Below are 23,379 nucleotides of genomic sequence, written 5' to 3'. Positions count from 1 at the left end.
CTGAGGGTGCTTCCAGACACTGCCAAAATCCATGTTTTAAATCAAAGACAAAAAATCTTGGGACCTGACAGCAGGTTCACACATAGACTTTTCAGTCCTGGTATATGGTCCCCTGCCACCCTCACAACCTTCTTTTGCAGTGGATCACTATGAAGGGCAGACAGGGGACATCAGGCAGATTTTTTTTAAAAATCATTCTATTATGAGCTAGACCGTATATAGGCACATGTAAATATCTTAATATAAACACAAGCACATTTGCATTTGTGCATATGAGGTCCAGCGCATAACAGAGGGATTTTAAAAAAACTTGTCAGATCTCTCTCTTCCCCAAATTGTTAATTCAAGCCCTGTTTAAGATTATAAAATGTAAAAGAAAGAATTTCAGAGAGTTCAAATTGCTTTCCACTTGTGTTTCCCTTGAGACACCTATGTGTCCATTTGATAGCCCAATCAGCTGATCAGCTGTTTTTGGGCTTTTAAAAAGTGCATATGCGCTGGAGTTCTTCCTAATGTTCAGGTGGAATCTCCTTTCCTGTAGTTTGAAGCCATTGCTCCGTGTCCTAGTCTCCAGGGCAGCAGAAAACAAGCTTGCTCCCTCCTCCCTATGACTTCCCCTCACATATTTATACATGGCCCTCATCATGTCTCCTCTCAGCCTTCTCTTCTGCAGGCTAACATACCCAGCCTCATATGGCTTGTTCTCCAGACCCTTGATCGTTTTAGTCACCCTCCTCTGGACACTTTCCATCTTATCAACATCTCCCTTCAATTGCAGTGCCCAAAATTGCACACAGTATTCCATGTTGTTTAGCCACCACTACCCCTTTTAACCTGGTAACTTCCAGGTATTACAGCAAGTGTAGAAGGGCCCTTAGTTTGGAATGAACTCATTCCTTGTTACATAACTTGTTTCTCTACTAATATTTACTAGATAAATATGCTGTAAGTAAACTATTTTTTCTTTTATTGTAGATATGACTTTGTAGAAATTGAAGAGCCCAGTGACGGCAGTATTTTAGGACGGTGGTGTGGTTCTTCTGCTGTTCCAGGAAAACAGATTTCCAAAGGGAACCAGATCAGAATCAGATTTGTTTCTGATGAATATCTTCCTTCTGAACCTGGATTCTGTATCCATTATACACTTCTCACATCAGTAAGTAATATCAGTTTTTAATTCCTCATTGGCTTTCAAAGGTATAATGATAGTGGGATGAATATTAATGTAATAAATGTTTAGAAATATTGTACATTGTGTAATATTCTAAGGTCAAAACTACCAAACCATTTTCTTATCATACAGTATCACTGGAGCATTGGGCATAACTTAAGCTAAGCTTGGCTTGTGTGTAATAAAGTGAAATAAAAAAATTCAGAACGAGTCCTATTCTGTTATACTGGAGGTAACAGGGATGTATAACATCCATACAACCCAATTTTAGAAAGAAAAGAAATCTTGCATTGTTCAAGAAATATGGTCAGTCGAGACCATATTTAGAATGAATGTCCAGGATTGATGGAACAACATTTCTCAAATTGTGGGGACCTTCTTCATCTAAGATGGTGTCAAAGTAGCCATGCTTTCTTCTCTAGAATGCTTTCTCCCTTCTCATCCCCTAATTGTATGTACCTCTATAGTTGTTCAGAGGCACATTCATGATGATTAGTTGGAGACAGATAAAATAACCTATAATTCCTATTACACTAAATGTTTTTGCGTATTTCTCTATGGAGGTAAGCAGATGTTAAAAGAGAAATTGAAAGAAGGACTTAAAGTGGAAAGAATTTGAGAACTTCTACTATGGAGGTAAAGCTGTTGATTATTATTTAAAAAATACTGGAACATATCTGAATCAGTAATAGCCATGAGTAATGAAACAAACCTCATGTTCTCCAAGATGAAAGACTGAGTGGATTAGTAGAGAGAAATTGTTTGAAGAAAAATGAAGTAAAAATGAAATAGAACAGTGCAAGCTTGTGTTTGTTATTGGAGGCCACACAGAGTGAAAGGAACATTTTAGGCCTCTTTTAGAAGCTCTTTTTGTTTAATTCTGAAGTAATTTATTTAAATTTACTAAGCTATTTTAAAGAAACAATTTTTATGTTGATTAAGCATTTGAGGTACCTCAGAGTAGACACAGCCCAGACAAAAAGAAAACTGAGCAAAGCTGTTCACCAAAGTGTCAATTTGAAGTAAAATTTATTTTTACTGATATGGAAACACCATATACCAAGTAAATCTAATGTATTTGCATGCAGTAATATTGGGAAGAAATAAAAAACTGAAATAACCGGTTTCTATTTATATTTCTTGGTCTCATGCATTTCATCATTTTTGTAGTTCTGGAAATGACATTTTGAATATTGGAAAGCATTGCTTTGTATTCTGGACAGTATATTGATATACCTAACAATTTCATTTAGAAAGTCATTTTACATCTTGAACTATACACCAGTACTTTCGCATGTAAGTTCCTTAGGTATGCAAGATGGGAAGCAACTTGCCAAAAAATTACATTAAGAAAGTCTTCCCCAAATCTCCCTGATACTGATATAATTTACATAGCAACTGTATGCTATATAAACAAACCTGATAAAAGATTCCAGTTTGAGTCTGGGTAATATTCTTTCTCCTGACTTGTTTAGTTTAAATTATGTCAGTTACAAGCTTGGCATAGAACACCTAGTGTAGTAAAGTCTATTGTTACTTGGGGGGAGTGGGTGAATGGGACACTTGATGCCTGAGGTGCCATTAAGGAATGCATGACTGATTGCCAAAGGAGTTATTAATTATTCAGGGCACTGAGAACAAAGCCTCCCCAGTTGGAGCTAAAGTTGAGGGTGACTGTATCCCCACCCCGTCTATCTTGGCACCTGGGAGTATGTCATTTGTCATTCAGAATTATGCCAAAATATCTTTACAAGAAACCCACTTTACTCTCTTCCATAGAAGCTGAGATAGAAAGTGGAAATCCAAGAAGCTTTTGAATGACCACCCTCATTCGAAGTGCATTTTTGTCAGATGTTTTGAGCTTTGTATATATACTAGGCATTAAATCTGAGAGACAGTAATTTTGGAGCAGGTAGTTATTATTGGCTTAAGAAACATTTTTCATCCTGAGGCAAATTGAAGCTGGGTTTTTTTCCCAAACTCTGTCTCTCTCTCCCCCCCCCCCCCCCCAAAAAACACCCCTCTTTGAATTGGAGATTTGGTATTAAATATTTCTGATCCCATAAATTATGTGGTAGTAGCCACATTGTGTTTTATCAGGCCTATACTGAAAATAGCATAGTGGTCTGTAAATTATTGATCAATTGGGGGGAGGGGAAACATAAATGGAAATTTTTTATTTAATAAATTAAAAATACTGGCATGCTTCTTCTACTTTCCCCTCCCAAATAAATGAAACTTATACCAAAGCATACAGATTTTGGAAGTTACTTTTCAAAAGTAATTCATTACATTTCTGAGGCCCAGAAAATTATTACTAACTGTCATATCTATATTTTTTAAAACATGTTTGACCTCTCTGTTTTCCAAAAGCAAATAGATGCATGTTAGGTTTGGGTTGTTTTTTTAAAATGTCAGTGCTCTGATGCACTAACTTCAGCAACAAAACATACACTCCTCCTGTTCACATTCTCATTGCCTCAACACCTACAACATGCTGGTATTTCTCTTTTAGCATTTAATCATCAAGTTCCAAATGTTTACATCTCAGTAAATTGACAAGGAATCAATTACAGATAACCAGTTATTTATCATTAGATACTTCTAGGTTGAGTCATAGTGTGCAGTTATGGCATGCATATTTTCATATATTGAATGTGTAACATTTGGCTAGGTTTCCCAATTTAATGTTGTGTACATTTATAGTCCAATTCGTTATTAAACATATTCAGAAAATTTTAATGAGTGCCCCCTCAAACATGGAGACAGTGGCCATGATCCTAGATTTGCATGTAGTTCCACTTACTCGCACCACACAGGAGGAGTTAAACATCAGGCGAGACTCCCTACTCCTGTTGCTTATAGGTAGGAACAAGAGAAAGGCAAGAAGCAATTCAGTCCATGGAAGAGCTGTTGGTCTCAGTGGGCACATTCATGATAATTAGTTTTTTTAAACAGTGAAAGTTCCCCTGTCAGCCCATAGCAGCCAGATCTTCATTGTCTGAATCTACTCCCTGCCGTTCTTAGAAGGAAAACATATTTTGATCACTATTCTGCAAATAACACTATTGTATGTTTATGATTTGGGGTGGAAGGGGAAATCTCCCCATACCCCTGCTGGCCAAATGACATTGGTAGGGCATTCCCTTAAGGTCAATGATTTCCAAAGTCATTTTTGATCCTTCTGCCACATATAAAAAAGCCTCAAAAAGCACAAAATGCAATTATCTCCTTGGTAACTCCTCAGGCTGGGTTCAACAGATGCTTATCAAATCTAAGTGAGGCCTCATCAACACTGCCATATAATCCAGTTTCTGAATGCAGATTAACTGCAGTGTAGATTCATATAATCCAGTTCAAAGCAGCTAATCTGCATTCTGAAACTGGATTATATGATGTGTAGATCCAGCCAGAGTGCAGCTGCCAGCAAACTTCCTTCCTCTTTGCCTCTTGCAAAAGTGGAGGAGAAACAGCATTCTTTAAACTGGCACTTCCCTCAAAGAATTGTAATTTCTCCTTTTCCAAAAAAACTTGTGAGTCACCAGTAGTCTAACATATGCTCAGGGAGGGCCCTTCTACACATGACCTAAAATGCAGAAGAAACAGATAAAAGGGGTGGCTAAATGACATTTTACGAAAATATACACTGATACGGATTAACAGCTGAAAAACACATGTTAAAAGGGTGCACTTAAAACCCGATTTTGGCCAAAAAAATACACATATTCAGATGACTATATACCCCTGCAGTGAAGGAAAACACATGATGATGTGGACTGCTCCAGCACATGTACACATTTAAAAATCCTAAAATAGCTGATCTGGGTTGTAAATAAATGGAGCCACAGACACACGGGTAGCTAAATGGAAGCACAAATGGAAAGCAATTACAATGAGTACTCTCTGCAAGCATTCCTTTGTTCTGATTTTTATGAAATTGAACAGAGCTTGAATGTATAGGAGGGTGAGAAGAAATAATAAAAAATCTGCTTGTGTGTATTTTTAGATATTCGCATGAGTGCATATGAGGTCCAGCACATCTTGGAGATTCAATTTTTTTAAAAAGTAAACTTCCGCTGGATGTACCCCATCCATCTTGCTGATTTCTAAAATCCACTACAAAGAAAGGTGTCACGATGGTGGGGACCCACTTACCGAGGCTGACAGATCTGTGTTTAGACTTTGCCCCACTTATTTGTCCCACATTTTGACACTGTCTGGAAGCACCTAGAGTTAATACTTAACTCTGTTAAAAGGAAAATGTATGTTAATAATCATGAAGTCTAGTATGCAGCATTAACTGCCTGTGTAGGAATCTGTCTGAAAGAAAGCCATCTTCATTTTGTTTATTACTCAAAAAGAATCCAAACTTCGAATTTTCCAAAGGCTCATAATGCGCTGTTAGAGAATAAAAGGCAGCATCATGTATTTGTGTTTTTAGCAAAAAAAAAAAACTTCAGCTACTGATGAAAAACCATGTTAAAGAATCAGGTGACTGAGGTGGCTAATCTATAATCAGCTTCAACCACATAACAGTAATCCTAGCTCTGTTTTCCAAAACATGTTTTGGTCTAAATCCTGTTGTTGGCCTTTACCATAATAGTTGAATCAAAATTCCTATATTTTGGCTTACCATTACACAGTTGGTTGAATGGAATACTATATTTGGGATTAATCAACATGCCAGATTTTGTGTTAAGCAGTTCTATTCATTGCATTTGAAGACACTAGATCAGTGGTTCCCAATGCTTGGTCATCCACGTGTTTTGAACTTCAGGATCCACAATTCCTAAAAGCTTGTAAACTGGCTGAGATTTCTGGATGTTGAAGTCCAAAACAACTGGAGGACCAAAGGTTGGGAACCACCTGTCTAGACAATTCTCTTTAGATGTTGGAAGATGTTTTGTGCCAAAGCAATTCCGTAACTAATTCTGCAGTTGGATATGATTTTTCTATTAATTTGTTCATCATTAGTTGGCTCTTTGGGCAATTAAGAGTTACTTTTGAGCATGGCAGTCATCTGTTAAGAACAGAATTTATGATAAAATAACAAATTGTATTATCTTGGAGGTCCTTTAAGAGGAAACCAGATATATTATGGAAATGAAATAAGATCAAAGAGTGCAGCTTTATCTGATTATCAGTCAAAATGTACAAAAGCTCCTGATTTGCTAAACACATATTTGGAAATGAAAAATGCTTAGCATAGTACATCACCATAGAATAGCTCCAGGGCAAAAGTCTGGCCACAGATTGATTATCATATAGATTTTGAACTGGCAAGGGAAGTCCGCTTGTTTCTAAGGAGATTTTATAGGGGGGAAAATCCAGAGTTCCCACATGTGAGTTCTGCTGATATTCTACAAAAATGCTATTGCGAACTAAATATCACTTGCTCACTGTTCACAGATGTTCAGAAGACCTGACATAAGTTATATAAACTGTATGATCTTGCGCTTACTGAAAAACTGATTCACTGCAATAATTAAATAATTAAAACTGTACCAGTTTTCCAGTTTTATCATTCATCTCTGAATAAATCATGATCCCACTGACACTGTGTAGATCAATCCATGCCATAAGTGTTCTCTGGACTGTAAATATGAATTGTAGAATGTAGAGGATGAATCACAGTCACGTAATACAGTCACATGATACAGAAAAAGATTTTTTAAAGTTGCTTTGCTTTTTGTCTTACATGATCGGCAGGTTGGGTGCAGTGATTTATGAATGCTGTTAAACAGAACTGTTAAATGCAGTTCTACCAGATCATATGGTTAAATCAAATGGGACCAATATTGTTTCAAGGCTAAATGCATTCGCTTCTATTTTTACCATCTTTTCAGTGTATTAGAAATCTTGTTAGTTTCATTTCGTATCCCCTTACTGTTGGAAATGTAGGGAAGAAAAAAATATTTAATGAAATACTTTGTTTTTCATTAAAGAATGTGATTTTCATGGTACTAGTTTTCTAGATTATTGCAACTAGGTCAAGGCTTTATTAATTATGAATCTCCTTATTAATAGCATTTCCAAAAAATCCTGCATATGTTTATGGAGCTTGGAAGTTACATAAAATCTTCAAAAATATTCTTAAAGAGCTTTTACTAGTCTCTGTGCTAATGTGCCTTTAAGTCATTCATCAACTTACGGTGACCCCATGACTTTAAAATACTTAAAAGTACAGTAGAGTCTCACTTATCCAAGCCTCGCTTATCCAAGCCTCTGGATTATCCAAGCCATTTTTGTAGTCAATGTTTTCAATATATCGTGATATTTTGGTGCTAAATTCGTAAATACAGTAATTACAACATAACATTACTGCGTATTGATATTTTTTCTGTCAAATTTGTTGTATAACATGATGTTTTGATGCTTAATTTGTAAAACCATAACCTAATTTGATGTTTAATAGGCTTTTCCTTAATCCTTCCTTATTATCCAAGATATTCGCTTATCCAAGCTTCTGCTGGCCTGTTTAGCTTGGATAAGTGAGACTCTACTGTAATTAAAAATCTGTTGTTCATTCCACTAGTGGAATGACTTTATTCACACTCATTTAATTATCTTTTTTTGCTATACGCTTGTTACCAAACCTTCAGAATTCATAACTCACTGTGATATCGAGCGCGATTTTGTATGGATTTATCCCGTGAAGAGAATCCGATCCGTATTTCAGCTGAGGGAATGAACCTTGGCGAGCCAGCTGAGAGAGAATATATCCCGAAATATAATTTACCTGAGTCCGAAAGAAAGGAGGCTCTGCCAAGTTGAAGGAAAACCGTCAAAGTGTTTATTAAAACAATTCAATTGAAAAGGACATCCGCCGCGATAGATCGACATGCGAGATGTAATTTTACATTGAGAAATAAAGCCATTTTATACATTTTCAAGTTTGAAGTCTGTTTGAACTTCCCGCCCAGTCCCTCCGCTCATCTGGCTGCTGATTGGGCAAGGACGCCGCACTAGGCGGGAGTTGGGCTTCCCGCTCTGTGTTCGAGCCAATGAGGAGCAACCCTCGCCTCTGCCAGGGCCAATCAGATTGGGGGAGGTGGGAGTCAGCTAGACAATGGGTTCTGGTGAATGAATCATTGGAGTTATCTTATGCAAAGTGATCACCTGAGGCTAGCGCCTTCCAGGATAATCTTAAGATTATTGCTGTTTTTGAGTAGGGTCATTTGGGATGTCCGGGGTCCTTTACGCACGTACACAGTTCATGAATACCGTGAGGTATGGCGGAGATTGTCAGTTTATATTGACACTATGAGATTACAGAAACCGGACCAGTGGGGAGTCTTCCTTTGGCTCCCCAGGGGTCCAGGATGGGATTGTGGTCAACATATGAGATACAATCACCCGTGGGGCTGCTCCGATCTAAGGTGACAATCTCTAGCTATGGGTCATGCTGATGCAAATAGATAAAGTTTTATGGTGACAGTTTTACCCTTCTTTGTGTGTGGAGCTCAAGGTTCAAGAAGAGGAAGGGAGGAATTTCCGGGTTCAGCTAGAGTTCAGACTGTGCCTTCATTGATTAAAACATACAAGGGGATATAGAGAATCATATTATAGCCATTTTACCCCAAAACTACCAGAAAAAGTATTAAATATTAACACTTATAGCTCATTTTCCCTCCCTGCGTTAATAGCGCTGATCGGGGAGGCTATTTACGCAAAGAGAGCGATTTGACAGTCAGCTGTTGAGCCGAGGAAAAATGGTCCAAAGTGGTTTCTGCTGGTTGTATTTTTAAGACTAGACAATTATAGGCATAAATATGAAAAAGGGTAATTTTTGGTGTGAAATTGAGTGAGTTCTGAGTAGAAATATAGGCTGGGGGGGGGGGTAAACAATCTGGGGACCGGGAGGAAATTCAGATCCTCTCCGGCTTTAAAGCGGAGAGTAAACCGGGTTTCCTTTTTTTGTAATATAATATATAAAAAAGGGAAATATATGAATTTGGGAATCTTCCAGGGAACCTACAGACCAAGTGACATTTGGCTAGACAGTAAATAAAGAATTGATTCCAATATTTCATAAACATATAAGCATACAATTCATGAAAAGTTCATAAACAGCTCAGGCAATTGGAAGTTCATAAAAATAATAAAGTGAAAGAATTCCTGTCGATCTCTGTTCTTGGTAGCCCGGCGATTCATAGAGCTGAAGACAAGTATATGAATGAGAAGTCCGGTCATTCATAAAAATGAAGATGAATGAATAGAAGAAATTCATCCAGGAGCCCTTTCCGCAGTAGAGATCACAGCTGGTCCTTGAGGAAACTACATTTCCCTTCCAGGGGAGATGGCAGTCCACTACCAGCAGCCCTGGGAGAAGCTTGTGTCCCTGCAGAGGCAATCTGCTCGCTGCGGGAGCCGGGAAGCAGCTGTGGCTGTAAAGGAGCGATCGGAGCCGGCTTTTTGACAGTCAGCTGATCCGAAGTTTTAAACTGGACCGATTCTGGCGCTGTTGGTGGTCCCGGAACCAGGGGCTTCCAAAAGTGTTAGATATAAAAGATGGGCATGCTTGGAGTATTTTTGGTAAAGTTATGGGTCAATTTGTTCCGTTCGCCATGTTGCGCAATGGCAGGGAGAGCTCAGGAGGCTTCCCGCCAGAGTTTGAACGGCGGCTGGGTTAGTGGAAGATAGCAAAAGGTTTTGCATGCAGAGAGGCCAGAAAAAGGGATACAAAATAACCAATGGAGAGCGTTTCGAGTTAAAAGAAAGGATACTTTTATTGGGGGATTAGTTACAATGTTAGGACTGGGGGGAAAGTGATAAAAGGAATTAATAATAATTCGTTGTGGTCCGTGCACTCTCCCGCTCCGCTGGTGATCCGGATCTGTGGAACTCCCCGCAGCAGGTCAGATGAATTTAAAAGCGGGGGTCTCGGTCATCAACTGCAGGGTACATGACATATAATTCATTGCATTCTGATTGGGCCACAAGATATGTTAATGCCTTACATTGTGGGCCAGTTACCATATATACTCATATATATGTGTAGGAATATGAAGGGAGGGGAAAGAAACCGAAAGAATGTGTGTTGACTTATCTATTGGTTAGTGTGGGTACTTTACCTTAACTTATAAACAATGGAGCCACCCACTTGTCTGAGTAGACAGATGAAAAGCAAGAGCACCAAACTCTTCTCTTTTCTCTGCCATGGTGCCATTTCTGGTATTTATGAATGCATGGGTCGGGAAGTGCTGGCAACCGAGAGGAGCAGCTGGCCCCCAGAGATGGCATTGGTGTTTTGTGATCTGTGTGGAATGATCCACTCCCAAAAGTTGCCTTTGACTTATATATACATAATCAGAGTTCCAAACCAAGGATACAAGAACAGATACTCACAGACTGAAGTTTGTTAAGGCCAGCACATAATTCAAGACCAGATGAAGCAGTGGTTCTCAACATGTGGGTCCCCAGGTGTTTTAGCCTACAACTCCTAGAAATCCCAGTCAATTTATCAGTTGTTAGGATTTCTGGGAGTTGAAGGCCAAAACATCTGGGAACCCACAGGTTGAGTACCACTGAGATGAAGTTATGGTGAATAATGTGGAGACTAGGGGATTTTTGTCATCCAGTCCCATACTATGAATGACCTTAAAGATAATAATGACCACTTCAGAGTTTAAAACAAGCCAAACCTATGCTGCTGATATCAGAAACAATCTATAAACCAATCTAGTTAAAGCTGCTATTCCCATATGTTCCAGCAAAGGAATTTTTGGAAAGCATCTTTTCATGGCGCACATAACACAAAATGATAATGGAAGAGTTAGTGCCCAATGTGTCTCCTCAAAGACTGCAGTGTAAAAATTATTTTCACAGCACCCATCTGGGGCATTGATGTTAAGTCTGGAAATATTCCCACACTATTAATTCCCATACTAATTTCCCTCTGTGCTGATGAGCTATTTTAGGATTTATTTAATTAGGTTTTTTCAGTTTGTACAAGAGTTTGAGTACTATCCATGAAAATCTAGATTAGAAATTCCTTTAATAAAAACACACACATTTTTAGCAATAACTTCAGTACAACTCCCATGGAAATATTACATGAAAATAAAGGTAGTTTACAGAAAACATGTTGAGGTAACTAGACTCTGCAGTCAAAAAGGCATTGATGAGGAGGGTAGCATATCTTGAAGTATTTACGGAAGAGAAAGTTTTATGGGGCAACTCATTCTTTTGTAAAGTGGTGCACATTACTGAACATGAAAGGACATGAATGAAGGGAAATGACACCAGCATAAAGCCTTAAACTCTCTTAGATTACATGCCTCCAAGGTCATTAGGATTGAATGTGTGGGTATAAATATTTCTGTTCTTAGAAAAAATATTTTCACTTGAAAGTTTAAATATAAGGAGAGCTAGAACTTTAGCAGAATAGTTAATTTTTTTAAGCAAGAGAGATTTGTTAATTTTAGCACTAGTTGTATTGTTTTCTCTTTTTAGTCACAATAATTATGTGTGTGTTTTTAAGAGTTGCTAATCTGTCGTTGTTCCAGACCCAACATCTTTTTTGCTAAAAGTAAGACCAAGGAATAATACGATGCTGTGACTTCAGTCAATATTTTTTCATTAAATCAATTAGACCTAAAACCATTGCTCAGTGAAAAAGGATGTGTTTCGCAAAATAACTCAGGTTTGGTTCCTGGTTTTTCCACATAAGGGTAAGAAAGCATCCTGCCTGAAAATCCAGGGAGCTTTTGAAAATGTGAGATATTAGATAGATCAATGGCCTGAAATTTGCTGGTGACAGCTGCAGGAAGTTTGCAACTGAAACCAAGGATTCTATTGTGACAGTTTATAATCCCACATGAAATGTTAAATTCATCAGGGCATCATACAAAAAAGTCTTGAAACCTACTGGCTTGTTAGTTTATTTCAATAATTTATATCCTCTAATATGGGAGTATGTGCAATGTGAGTAAATTAAAATAGCGGTAAAAAAGCCTGTGATACTAATCTAGGAATAGAAACAATATTTGAAATTTTTCAGAAATTAATTTTAAAAACTATTTTTTGAGCGTTTGGAAACCCTTATGGAAAGAAGGGTGAGATTATTTGGGGTTCAAGATTTATACTGATTAAAATTAACATAGTTTTTTGGGGGGAGGGTTGCATTGAAATTGAAATTTTCTTTTCAGATAATGTTTTCCACACCTGAATTGCACATTATACACAAAAATGAATATTTTATAACAAATTGTTTCTGCATAGATTTCCCTCTTCCCTTTTCATAGATTTGCATCCCAGATGACAGTTATCCAAAGCAGCATAGCTTATGATGATTTTATCAAACTAGGTAGGTAGAAAAATGATAAAAGTATTTGTTAGAATGAAATAGAAGAATATTTCCATTGCTGGATTATATGCGAATTATTTTTTTTTTAAATGATAACTCCAAAGCTTTCTGCCAGTCCCAGATCATTGACCATATTTTCAACCAGTGTTTACAAGATATGAGTGGGAAAACTGAAGCATAGTATTTGGTAATGGTTGAGAGGTCTATGTAAACTTCAGTAAGTTTCTTCCTGAAGGTAGCAATGAACAATTGCAGCAATTTTCTTCCTGCTATGAAAAAAATATATTTGGGGGAAAAAACTTCAAAAAAGTTTTTGAAGGCTATTTGAGATTAATTGTGCATAAAGTTCACCCAGAAAAGACATACTTTTTGCCTGGGAAATAATATTTTAATGCCGAAAAATTAATTCTGGCTAGAACACATTTTGATGACCAACCATGGAACAAAGAGACTAGACACATAAAGATTGGTTAAGTAAGGGTCACTTTGATCTAGAACCTATGCAATTTGTGTCGAAATTAGAAAGGAGCAAGAGGTAAAAACAACCCCATGCAGGTCCAGCTGACGTCAGATATCAAACCATGAGAACCTCCTCAGCCTTCCCTACTTAAACCCCAAGAGCAATGCAACAATGGAATGGCTCCCTGGCTGGTCATTTCATGGAAAGTAAACCCAGCCATTCCCACCTGAATATCAGCCAATACTAAAAGACAAGGGAGTCAAGAATGGATGGGAGTTTTTCAAAAGTGAAATACTCAAGGCACAAATACAAACAGTGCCAACAAAGAATAAAAACAAGACAAGGTCAAGACAAGCCAGAATGGATGTCCAAAGAACTTCTAACTGGTCTAAGACTAAAAAAAGACATGCACAAGAAGTGGGAAAAGGGAGAAATCACCAAAGAAGAATTCAAATGAATAGCCAACTTCTGTAGGGAAAAGGTTCGCAAGGCCGAAGCCAAAACAAGCTCAGGCTTGCCAGAGACATTAAAAACAATAAAAAGGGCTTCTTTGCTTACGTCGGTAGGAAAAGGAAGAACAAGGAAACGATAGGGCATCTGCAAGGAGAAGATGGTTAAATTCTGACAGGGGATAGGGAAAAGACATAACTATTTAATGCCTTATTTGCCTATTTCTCACAAAATTTGCTTATTTCTCACAAAAAGAAAGCCAGCCTCAACCTCAGCAACATGGAGTGGATGAAAGATTGGGGGAAATCCAACCCCAAATAGGGAAATAGGTCATCCAGGAATACCTGGCTCCTCTAAATGAATTTAAGTCTTCAGGGCCGGATCAACTACACCCAAGAGTATTGAAGGAACTAGCAGAAATTATTTCGGAACCACTGGCAATCATTTTTTAGAGTTCTTGGAGAACGGGAGAAGTCCCAGCAGATTGGAGGAGGGCGAATGTGATCCCTATCTTCAAGAAGGGAAAAAAGGACGACCCAAACAATTACCATCTGGTTAGCCTCACGTCGTTACCAGGCAAGATTCTGGAAAAAATCATTAAGGAAGTGGTCTGCAAACACATAGAAACAAATGCAGTAATTGCTAATAGTCAACAGGGATTTACCAAAAACAAATCATGCCAGACTAATCTGATCTCTTTTTTCGATAGAGTTACAAGCTGAATAGATGCAGGGAATGCCGTGGATGTAGCGTACCAGTATTTCAGTAAGGCCTTTGACACGGTCCCCCATGACCTTCTGACAAACAAGCTGGTCAAATGTGGGCTAGGCAAAACTACAGTTAGGTGGATCTGTAATTGATTAAGCAAACAAACCCAAAGGGTGCTGCTCACCAATGCATCTTTTTTCATCTTGGAAAGAAGTCATGAGTGAAGTGCCACAGGGTTCTGTCCTGGGCCTGGTTCTGTTCAACATCTTTATTAATGAAGATTAATAAGGGTTAGAAGGCACGATCATCAAGTTTGCAGATGACACCAAACTGGGAGGGATAGATAACACTCCAGAAGACAGGAGTAGAATTCAAAAAGATCTTGACAGATTAGAGAGATGGGCCGAAACTAACAAAATGAAATTCAACAGGGACAAATGCAAGATACTTCACTTCGGCAGAAAAAATTAAATGCAAAGATACAGAATGGGGGACGATGCCTGGCTCGACAGCAGTATGTGTGAAAAAGACCTTGGAGTCCTTGTGGACAACAAGTTAAACATGATAAACAGAATAATTTTAGTATTTTTTCTGCTGGATGCAAACCACAAAGAAACAGATGCAAACTGTGGAGAGGACTACAGTTGCAATGGTAATCTTTCCTGGTTTATTCAGGATGTTCTTTTGAGTCATTACCCAGTCATGGATGAAAAAGACATTGTTTAATGCCTTTAGGCACAGATCTGCAGAAACATAATATTTTTCCAACTTGCTCTCAAAATGAGGAAAAATGAGGTGTGAATTCAAGTATCTGTATGACCAGTGGCTTCAATTCATTGAAAAAAATCCCCAGTTGACACAAGGCAATATTTTCAGAAATTTTAAATGTTTAAAACTCAAAGTAGGATCAGGGGAATGGGCACAGTGATATGCTGTTAGTGAAAAGGGGTGTATCAGAGAAGGCAAAAGGAAGAGACATTTCAGAGTTAACCAAGCATTGGACTGTGGGTGTAAGAGAATGTTCTATATGTATAAGAGCAATATGTAAAAGACATATGTGAGTAATGCATAAAAATAAATATAGTACACATATATAAGAAGGAATGTGTGTGAGAGATTAATTTACACATTCATATGTATATAGATCCATGATAAGTTTATGCTTTTAAAAATGAATCAAAAATGAATTCAAGGTGACAAACAGACTCAAGTTAGGAAAAAGTTACAGAGCAGCATGCAGTATTGCATAGAAGGAGGCTAGAAATCATATAGTAAATCATTAGGACTATAATAAGAATTATTGCCAAACCACTGGAAACTTTGTTTTTATAGCCCATTACCAAAGAGAAAAAGTATTCTATAAAGGATGATAGTTTCTCCATGAAAAATATATCATGAATCTGACCCTTCTTGCTTAAGACTCCACAAATCATTTCCCCCTCCTATTTAGGAAGGCAAACACAGTGGCATACAAATTAATCTTGTAAGCAAAACTCTTTCATATGTTTCCTTTCAGCCTTTTGCAACAGTCCTGAGATAGCATTTTAATATGTTATTCTCTAGTACTGTGAGGATCACTGTAAAAAATCCTAGACAATCTGGCCTTCGTTTCTTGTTCCTCTGTGTTCTGCTTCTATAGAAAGAATAGCTAGACTGAATTTCCTTGGTTTTCATGGAACTTCCTGAACATTAGAGTTTGTGCACATACCTATACTCATGTATTTTGGTATGTCTTATACTGACCATACAGGTTTGCTCTTGCTCATAGATTTATGCACAGATGTCTATTATATACAGCAAAAAGGAAAAGTATGGTATATATTGTACTTTAAAGTAAGTTATAGTTCTATATTTCCTCAAGTGATATAATCACATATATTATGACTAATATCAATTTATATATTCCAACTGTACAGATAAGTACATATTTCAATGTCCAATTTTAACAAATATAATCTTGATAGTGTTCTCAAGGTTTGTAGTACTCTTCTTCAAATTCGATCATTCAAAGTAAATCAAAGTTCCATGTCAATAGTAAATCAAAGTTCCATATCAATAGCAACAAAGTTCCATGTCAGTAGTAACGACTGGTCTCCCGGGTATGCATCCAGTTTCGGTGACCTTCTTCAGGTAGACCTTCTTCAGGTAATCCTTGAGTTCCCTCTGTTTGCTGCTCTGCTGTCTTATTTCTTTTCATAGAGTTAAATGTAAATTGAGTCAAAATAATACAAACCATACTAGAAATAATACAAACCATACTAAAAATAGACATGTATAATACACCCCAATAATATCTAATATAGTATATAAATATCAGGATTCACAGCAAAAAGAACTTACATGTCCTTGGAGGATCCTTACATGTAGTATTCTGCCTCAAGTTGCGAGCATTCAGTAGTAGTTCTGTAAAGACTTAAGTATTTTTTTATCCCATTATAAGAAGCAGGTGAGATCTAGCCTATCGTTTAGGCCTTGTGGGGTTAAGGTCTTCAGTTTGTGGATCCAAAAAGCCTCCCTGCAGAGGAGTAACTTCTTGATGTCAGTGTTAATTGGAGTCTGTAGTTTTTCTAAGGCAAGGTACTTAAGGTCGTTACAGGAATGAGTGTTGTCTTTAAAGTGTAAGTATAGTGTGGATTCTGTGTTTCCTTTTCTAATTCGTGATCTGTGTTCCTGTATTCTAATCCTTATGGCTTTGGTTGTCATGCCAACATATAATTTATTACAAGGACATGAGAGTACATAGATCACATTCTCAGATGAACAGATGGTATAGTTTTTTAATTTAATTTTCATATTTAATGTGGGATGTATGAATTCTTTGACATTGTTTGTAAACTTACAGCAATCACAATGACCACATTTAAAGTTACCGGTGGTTGGGTTTCGTGGAACTATACTGGATTTTCTAATATCTGAGTGGATCAAAATATCCCTGAAATTTCTAGATCTTTTATGTGCTATGATTGGTTTAGATTGACAAACAGGGATGTCCTGTAGTAAATGCCAGTGTTTAAAGATTGAAATATGTACTTATCTGTACAGTTGGAATATATAAATTGATATTACAGTCATAATATATGTGATTATATCACTTGAGGAAATATAGAACTATAACTTACTTTAAAGTACAATATATACCATACTTTTCCTTTTTTCCTTTTTTCTGCTTGCTCATAGATTAGCAGAAGAAAATAATTAATTACTGTTTTAATAACATGCAAATGAATACCGTTAACTTCCAACAGATCTGTACTAAGACAGGTGCTACTTTAATAGAGTTATATTTGCACTTTAGGTTGGATTTTCAGAAGACAGCAGATTACTCAGGAAGTAAAATCAATATTGCAGCGCGCGCACACCACATTAAAAGGCCCCTCTGTATAATTAGTTAATAGCCAAATGTATGGTTAAGATAAAAAGTTAGAACGAGAGCATAAAAGGAAGCAGCCTAGCCTTTTGTAGCCCTGACTTTATTTTTTTTTAATTATGTGCCGTCGCGCCTGGGGCTGTACTCTTAGTGAAAGAGGCATGGACGTGACATCTTTCCCCAGGGGATTGCTTCTTGCCCTCCTTTAGGGAAACTGGAACTCCCAAGGACCAAAACACTGTAGATAACTCAAAAACTGGGTTTATTGTTCACAAAGGGGGTAAAAGAAAATATACATTACAGTCTTTGATTGTTTAAGTCCGTGGAGCTTTTCCAGACCCCTCTTTCTCTGGCTGTGAATGCCGGAGCAAACTCAGCCTCAGTCCAATGACCTACATCTGAAGACAGAGTCTTCCTCTGTTGCCAAAGGACTGATGTGAAGGCGCTTGAGACTCCTCAACGTTGTTCAGGTTGGCCCTGAACATGAAGTGTGAGTCCCAAGGGTAAGAACCTCAGAATTGGTGCTGAGAGGTAACTTTTCAAGGGCTTTCCGAGCCAAGTCTCTCTCTCACGTCCATCTGGTAGAGAGCTTGCTGGTGGAATGAAAAGGAGGAAACACTGTCCTACTCCAGGAAGAGGTGGAGCCAAACAATTTAGCTGAGTGAGCAATATAACAGGTACAAACAACATTGATTGACAGATATAAATAACCAATCTAACTACATTTACAGGGTAAGGGCAAAATCAGGCATGATACAATTCAAATCTTGCAACTTATAGTTCAACATATAGATGGCGCCACTCGCGCCGTCACAAATTATGTGAATCCAGACTAGACCAACTTTGGGTCCCCAGATGTTGTTAGGCTGTTGTTTCGATCTGTCTATTTTAGCAATGCTGATAAGAGATGGTAGGAGTTGTAAGGACTGAGGACTCAAGTTTGGAAAAGACTGCTTCAAAGTTATCTAATAGGGACCAAAAACTTAAATTACTTCATTCTTGTAAGCACAAACACAAATATCAGAAGTTTTCTCTCCACTGCATGAGATTAAGAGAATTTCTTTATTACTGCTATCAAGGTAGACAGATCAGAGATGAAATTACAGTATAAAATCTGTATTTTCAAAATAGTTTTTGTATATTTTGATGCCTGTTTGTAATTTAGAACTTTTTAAATTAGAATTTCTCCATTTTTTTTTACAAAAGGTCCTAGATTTTGACAGCATTATATTATTTTAACTTTACACAAAATAGATATGTATCTTGTTCTATATACAAAAAGTAAAGGAAATGAAAGAAACCACTGATATTTTCACTTTCAAAGAATATTTCATGGCAACTTATTTTTAGCAGTGTGTCGCTCTAAATGTCAAGACACCCCCATGGTCTCTCTTGGGGATAAGAAATTTGGTGAATTTATTTAGGTCCACACTAGTTATCGATTCCTAGATGTAGGCTGAAATACAAGAAAGGTTGGTTTGGTGTAGAAAGTTCTAAACATACATTTAATTTAATCTAGTATGAGGGTTCTAATCCCCACTGGTTCTAAACCTGACTATAACTCATAGGGTTGTTCGGAGAACAACACAGAAAAGCCATTAAGGGTACTTATCACTAATTGCAGGCAAGATGGGATAAAACTAATAACACTGGCCAACACTATCTGCTTTCCTTTTCGAGAGACAGAACATCTGTCATCTACTAGTTGCTATTTGCTTGCACATAGACAATCATGATAACCATCTAAGAAATTAGAGTTGATGCTGTGTGTCCAATGCAATTTTCTGGATCAGTGCCCTAAATAATTCCAGAAACAAGCCTAAAAACCAAGACGCCAAGATTTGGGGGGGGGGGGGGGCTATGTAATAGTTGGTAAATTATTGATTCCAAAGTAGATAAGTGAAATATTTAAAACAGTTGTCTCGTGTAGTAGATCTTGCAGCTCTATTCACACATGATGGCTCTTTTAAAGACATGTGTCAAATATACCTATTTTTCAATTCTTATCCTAAGATGGATATTCTTTCAGTACTGAGATGAATGTTTTATCATATTCCTGTGGCATATGATAGACTTAGCACTCTCTCTTACTGACTGCAAAAATAATCATTTCACAAGTAGCTCACTATGTGAAATCTGAGAAAGACAAATTCAGAATCCAAGTACACTGCCTCCTACTTTGGTTTAGCTTTGATAAAGTTTCCTGTATTTGATTCATGTCAGTAATTTTACGATAGAACTTGAAATGAAGGCATCCTTTAATTGTGGCTGACCACATCCCCAGTCATATAAGCATGCATTGACTTTGTTACTGGGCACAGTTCATTATATCCTTCTATGATAATAAGGTGGTTTCTTGGATTGTTTATTCTTATGTTTTTAGATTTTTCTACAAAATAATTCTTAACTTTAGAACTTACCTTCTTTAGCATTCTCTTTTTAAATGATATGTGCTAGTTAAAGCTTGATGCTAAGGAACTGTTGTCACAAATGAACCAAAGTACTACAGAAAGCTCTACACACTTTTAAAAGCAAATGCTCATTCTTCCTCCTCTCAACCTTTTATTTCAAAGCCTTTGGGCCAAATACAAAATAGATTATTTCAATTTGGCTAATTCTCTGTGTGATGTGTGTGTGCTGGGATAGTGATTTCTTCCAAAACACTTGGCAAAGTACTCAAGGAATGTGATGTCTTACTTGGTTTTCTTATTTCCTGGTTTGCTGCTCTTGGGTAGAATGTTCCATTGGCTCTTGTTTTGGGGTGGAGCTTGGGACTCCCCTGTAGATTTGGGTAAGATGGTTCAGCCCTGCAGCTGAGAGCTAATCTCTAGAGGCTTTTCCCCCTCCTTTTCATTCCAGAGCAAAACCTCTTAGAGTTAGGTCATACAAGTGTCTGGGTTCTTTGGCCTGGCAAATCAAACAGGAAACCTATATCACGTACTTACCTTATAGTTTACCTCATAGCTCGTACTTACCACATAGATCATAGCTTTATGTACTTACCGTATAGCATACCTCATAGCTTGTACTTACCTACAGCATAGATAGTATAGCATAGCTTGTACTTAATACTATAGTTTGTATTTACCTTGTGCTTACCTCATAGATTATAGCTCAGTATTTACCATCAAAACCTAAAGCACACACCACAGCTTGTGCTTACCTTATAGCTTATAGTTACCATCATAGCCTAAAGCATATACCACCACTGCTTGTGCTTACATTATAGAAAGCTTTCACCTCACAGCTGGTACTTACCTCACCTCATAGCCTAGTACAGTAGAGTCTCACTTATCCAACACTCGTTTATCCAACGTTCTGGATTATCCAACGCATTTTTGTAGTCAATGTTTTCAATACATCGTGATATTTTGGTGCTAAATTCGTAAATACAGTAATTACTACATAGCATTACTGCATATTGAACTACTTTTTCTGTCAAATTTGTTGTATAACATGATGTTTTGGTGCTTAATTTGTAAAATCATAACCTAATTTGATGTTTAAGAGGCTTTTCCTTCATCCCTCCTTATTATCCAATATATTCGCTTATCCAACATTCTGCCGGCCTGTTTGTGTTGGATAAGTGAGACACTACTGTACCTACCTTACATTATAGTTTTCTCATAGCTTGTGTGCTTACCTCACCTAATCTTTATACCCTTCATTCTCAATCAATATAGTTTTGTTTCTTTATAACTTCAGTGATTTTACCTCATATTATTTCTAATACAGTAAAAGGACTATTTTCTGTGTAATTAAACTCAATCTGCAATCTTTGTTTTCTGTTATATGTTGTTCTGAATCATTATTCAAGAATCCTGCCTAAAATTATTATTTCCTGTGTTTCAATAAACATATTTTTGGTTATCTGTAACCATCTTCAAGAGTGTTTACTTTAAAGGTTTGAGGTATAATAAAGGGTAAACCGATCACCATTTGGGTAACCAGACGCATAGCCTTCCTTTTTTCCCAGCGTGCCGTCATAAGGAGCGTGATTGGTTGGCTGCTAAAGGTAGCTGATTGGTTGACTGTTAAAGGGGAAAAACCCCATCTGGGGCAGGTTTGCAGGAATGGCATGTGAAGGATAAGGGCAGTTTGATTAAGAGAAGTATTTCCTTTATCATTCTTCTCATTCTATTCATTTGTTGATAAATGAATGGATGGTGAAAAGGGAGGAAATGTTTGTTCTTTAATTTTGTCATTACATTGTATTTTTAAATGATATCTCTGCTCCTAGTGCCGAAAATCAAAACTGATGTCTGAGGTGACATCTGATGAGTCATGACAGAGAGGTGTAGAGATTGATGAAATTTACTGTGATAGGAAAATGACAGCGAGAAGACATTCTGTTCTCTGAAAGGAAAATAAAGGCCGAAGGAACAATTAGATCAGCGGTTCTCAGTCTGTGGGTCCCAGATGTTTTGGCCTTCAACTCCCAGAAATCCTAACAGCTGGTAAACTGGCTGGGATTTCTGGGAATTGTAGGCCAAAACACCTGGGCACCACAAGTTGAGAACCACTGAATTAGATGGTTTATGTAGAGAAGACTGTGCATATTTAGTTTCAAATTGGTAGCAACAAAGGAGGCTTAAGATCTCCAGTTGTGTTGTGTGCATATAAATGGAAAACAGGTTGGCTTAGCATTTTGTGAGTCCTAGGTTTTCACTGCACATTTGCATGGAGATATGTTCAATGGAGATATGTGCTCACTGGTAAAGGGAGAGCGCCCTGCATTTGCTGTCAAAGGAGCTATCATTATTGGTTTTTGCACTATGATAGATGCATTGACTAAGCTTGGACTAAGCACATATTATTCAGGTAAAGTATTCCTTGCTCGTTCTCTGAACTCTTTGGGCCAAATACAAAATACAGTAGAGTCTCACTTATCCAAGCTAAATGGGCCGGCAGAAGCTTGGATAAGCGAATATGTTGGATAATAAGGAGGGATGAAGGAAAACCCTATTAAACATCAAATTAGGTTATGATTTTACAAATTAAGCACTAAAACATCATGTTATAACAACAAATTTGACAGAAAAAGTAGTTCAATACTCAGTAATGTTACGTTGTAATTACTGTATTTATGAATTTAGCACCAAAATATCATGATATATTGAAAACCAAATTTAGTATGCCAAAGTAGCCAAAGCAACATTTGATCCCCCGCTATTTAAGCATAAAAAAGAATACATTCTGTAATACCAGGAAATACCCAAGCACTCATAAAAAGGATGGGAATAGTTTGGTATTCCAAAACAGACTGACTATATCTGTCTCTACTAGTGTTCTTTTGTATGGAATTGTATGTTCGTTTTGTGTAGTTTCATTCATTCATTGTGTAGATTCTCTAGTACATTGATACAGCTTCATCCCTCTTTCACTGTTATGCCATGGCTCAATCTTCTGGAATCCTTGTTTTTTTTTAAAAAAAATGTTGTGTTAATTAATATTATTTATTGGAGAGTTTTAGTAGTTAGGCGTGTGTATTATATAGGTATAGGAGATACGCACTCAGATCTTTGTTATTTTTTAAAATTATGTTGGTTATAAAAATATTCATTTTAAGGAAATAGTACTTTACTGTACTTCATTTAAAACTCTACTGTTACTGAAGCTTCCTAATTCCTAATATTTTGATCTGTTAACTTTATTATCAACAATTGGAAACAAGATTTTCCATCATGAATGTGAGCTGCTATCTTTCTCAGTTTGTCTCTGAGGATAGGCAGCTGTTGTTTTCTGCATACCTCAGTCCAGAATTCCAGTTTGTTGTCTGTTTATGAGTTTGAGGCCACCTTCTTAATAAGATGTAGTTTACTCAGCTGGAATAACCTATTTTTCTTTTTCTTAAGAAAGTTTATATCTAGACTATGTGGCTCAAATTACTTTTTTATTCATTCATGAGTAGGGGC

At 37.1% G+C, this 23,379-nt stretch overlaps 1 protein-coding gene and 1 long non-coding RNA gene across 2 annotated transcripts in view; one reads left to right on the top strand and one right to left on the bottom strand.

Annotated features, from left to right (window-relative positions):
• Positions 1–23,379, top strand: part of pdgfc (platelet derived growth factor C) — a 128,592-nt gene that overhangs the window by 89,376 nt on the left and 15,837 nt on the right. Inside the window, exon 3 of the mRNA XM_003221732.4 lies at positions 976–1,156. Coding sequence (XP_003221780.1) covers positions 976–1,156 — 181 coding nt within the window. The remainder of the gene's footprint in view (positions 1–975; positions 1,157–23,379) is intronic.
• Positions 15,237–17,069, bottom strand: LOC134299181 (uncharacterized). Its single transcript, XR_010006339.1, has 2 exons — positions 16,438–17,069; positions 15,237–16,286 (listed from the first exon to the last, which is right to left on the bottom strand). It is a non-coding gene; the product is annotated as an uncharacterized LOC134299181 (long non-coding RNA).

The sequence above is a fragment of the Anolis carolinensis genome, chromosome 5, assembly GCF_035594765.1.
Source record: "Anolis carolinensis isolate JA03-04 chromosome 5, rAnoCar3.1.pri, whole genome shotgun sequence".
In the NCBI taxonomy this organism is placed as follows: domain Eukaryota; kingdom Metazoa; phylum Chordata; class Lepidosauria; order Squamata; family Dactyloidae; genus Anolis; species Anolis carolinensis.
The sequence above is the reverse complement of the archived record's forward strand: the minus strand, read 5'-3'. Positions and strand labels throughout refer to the sequence as shown.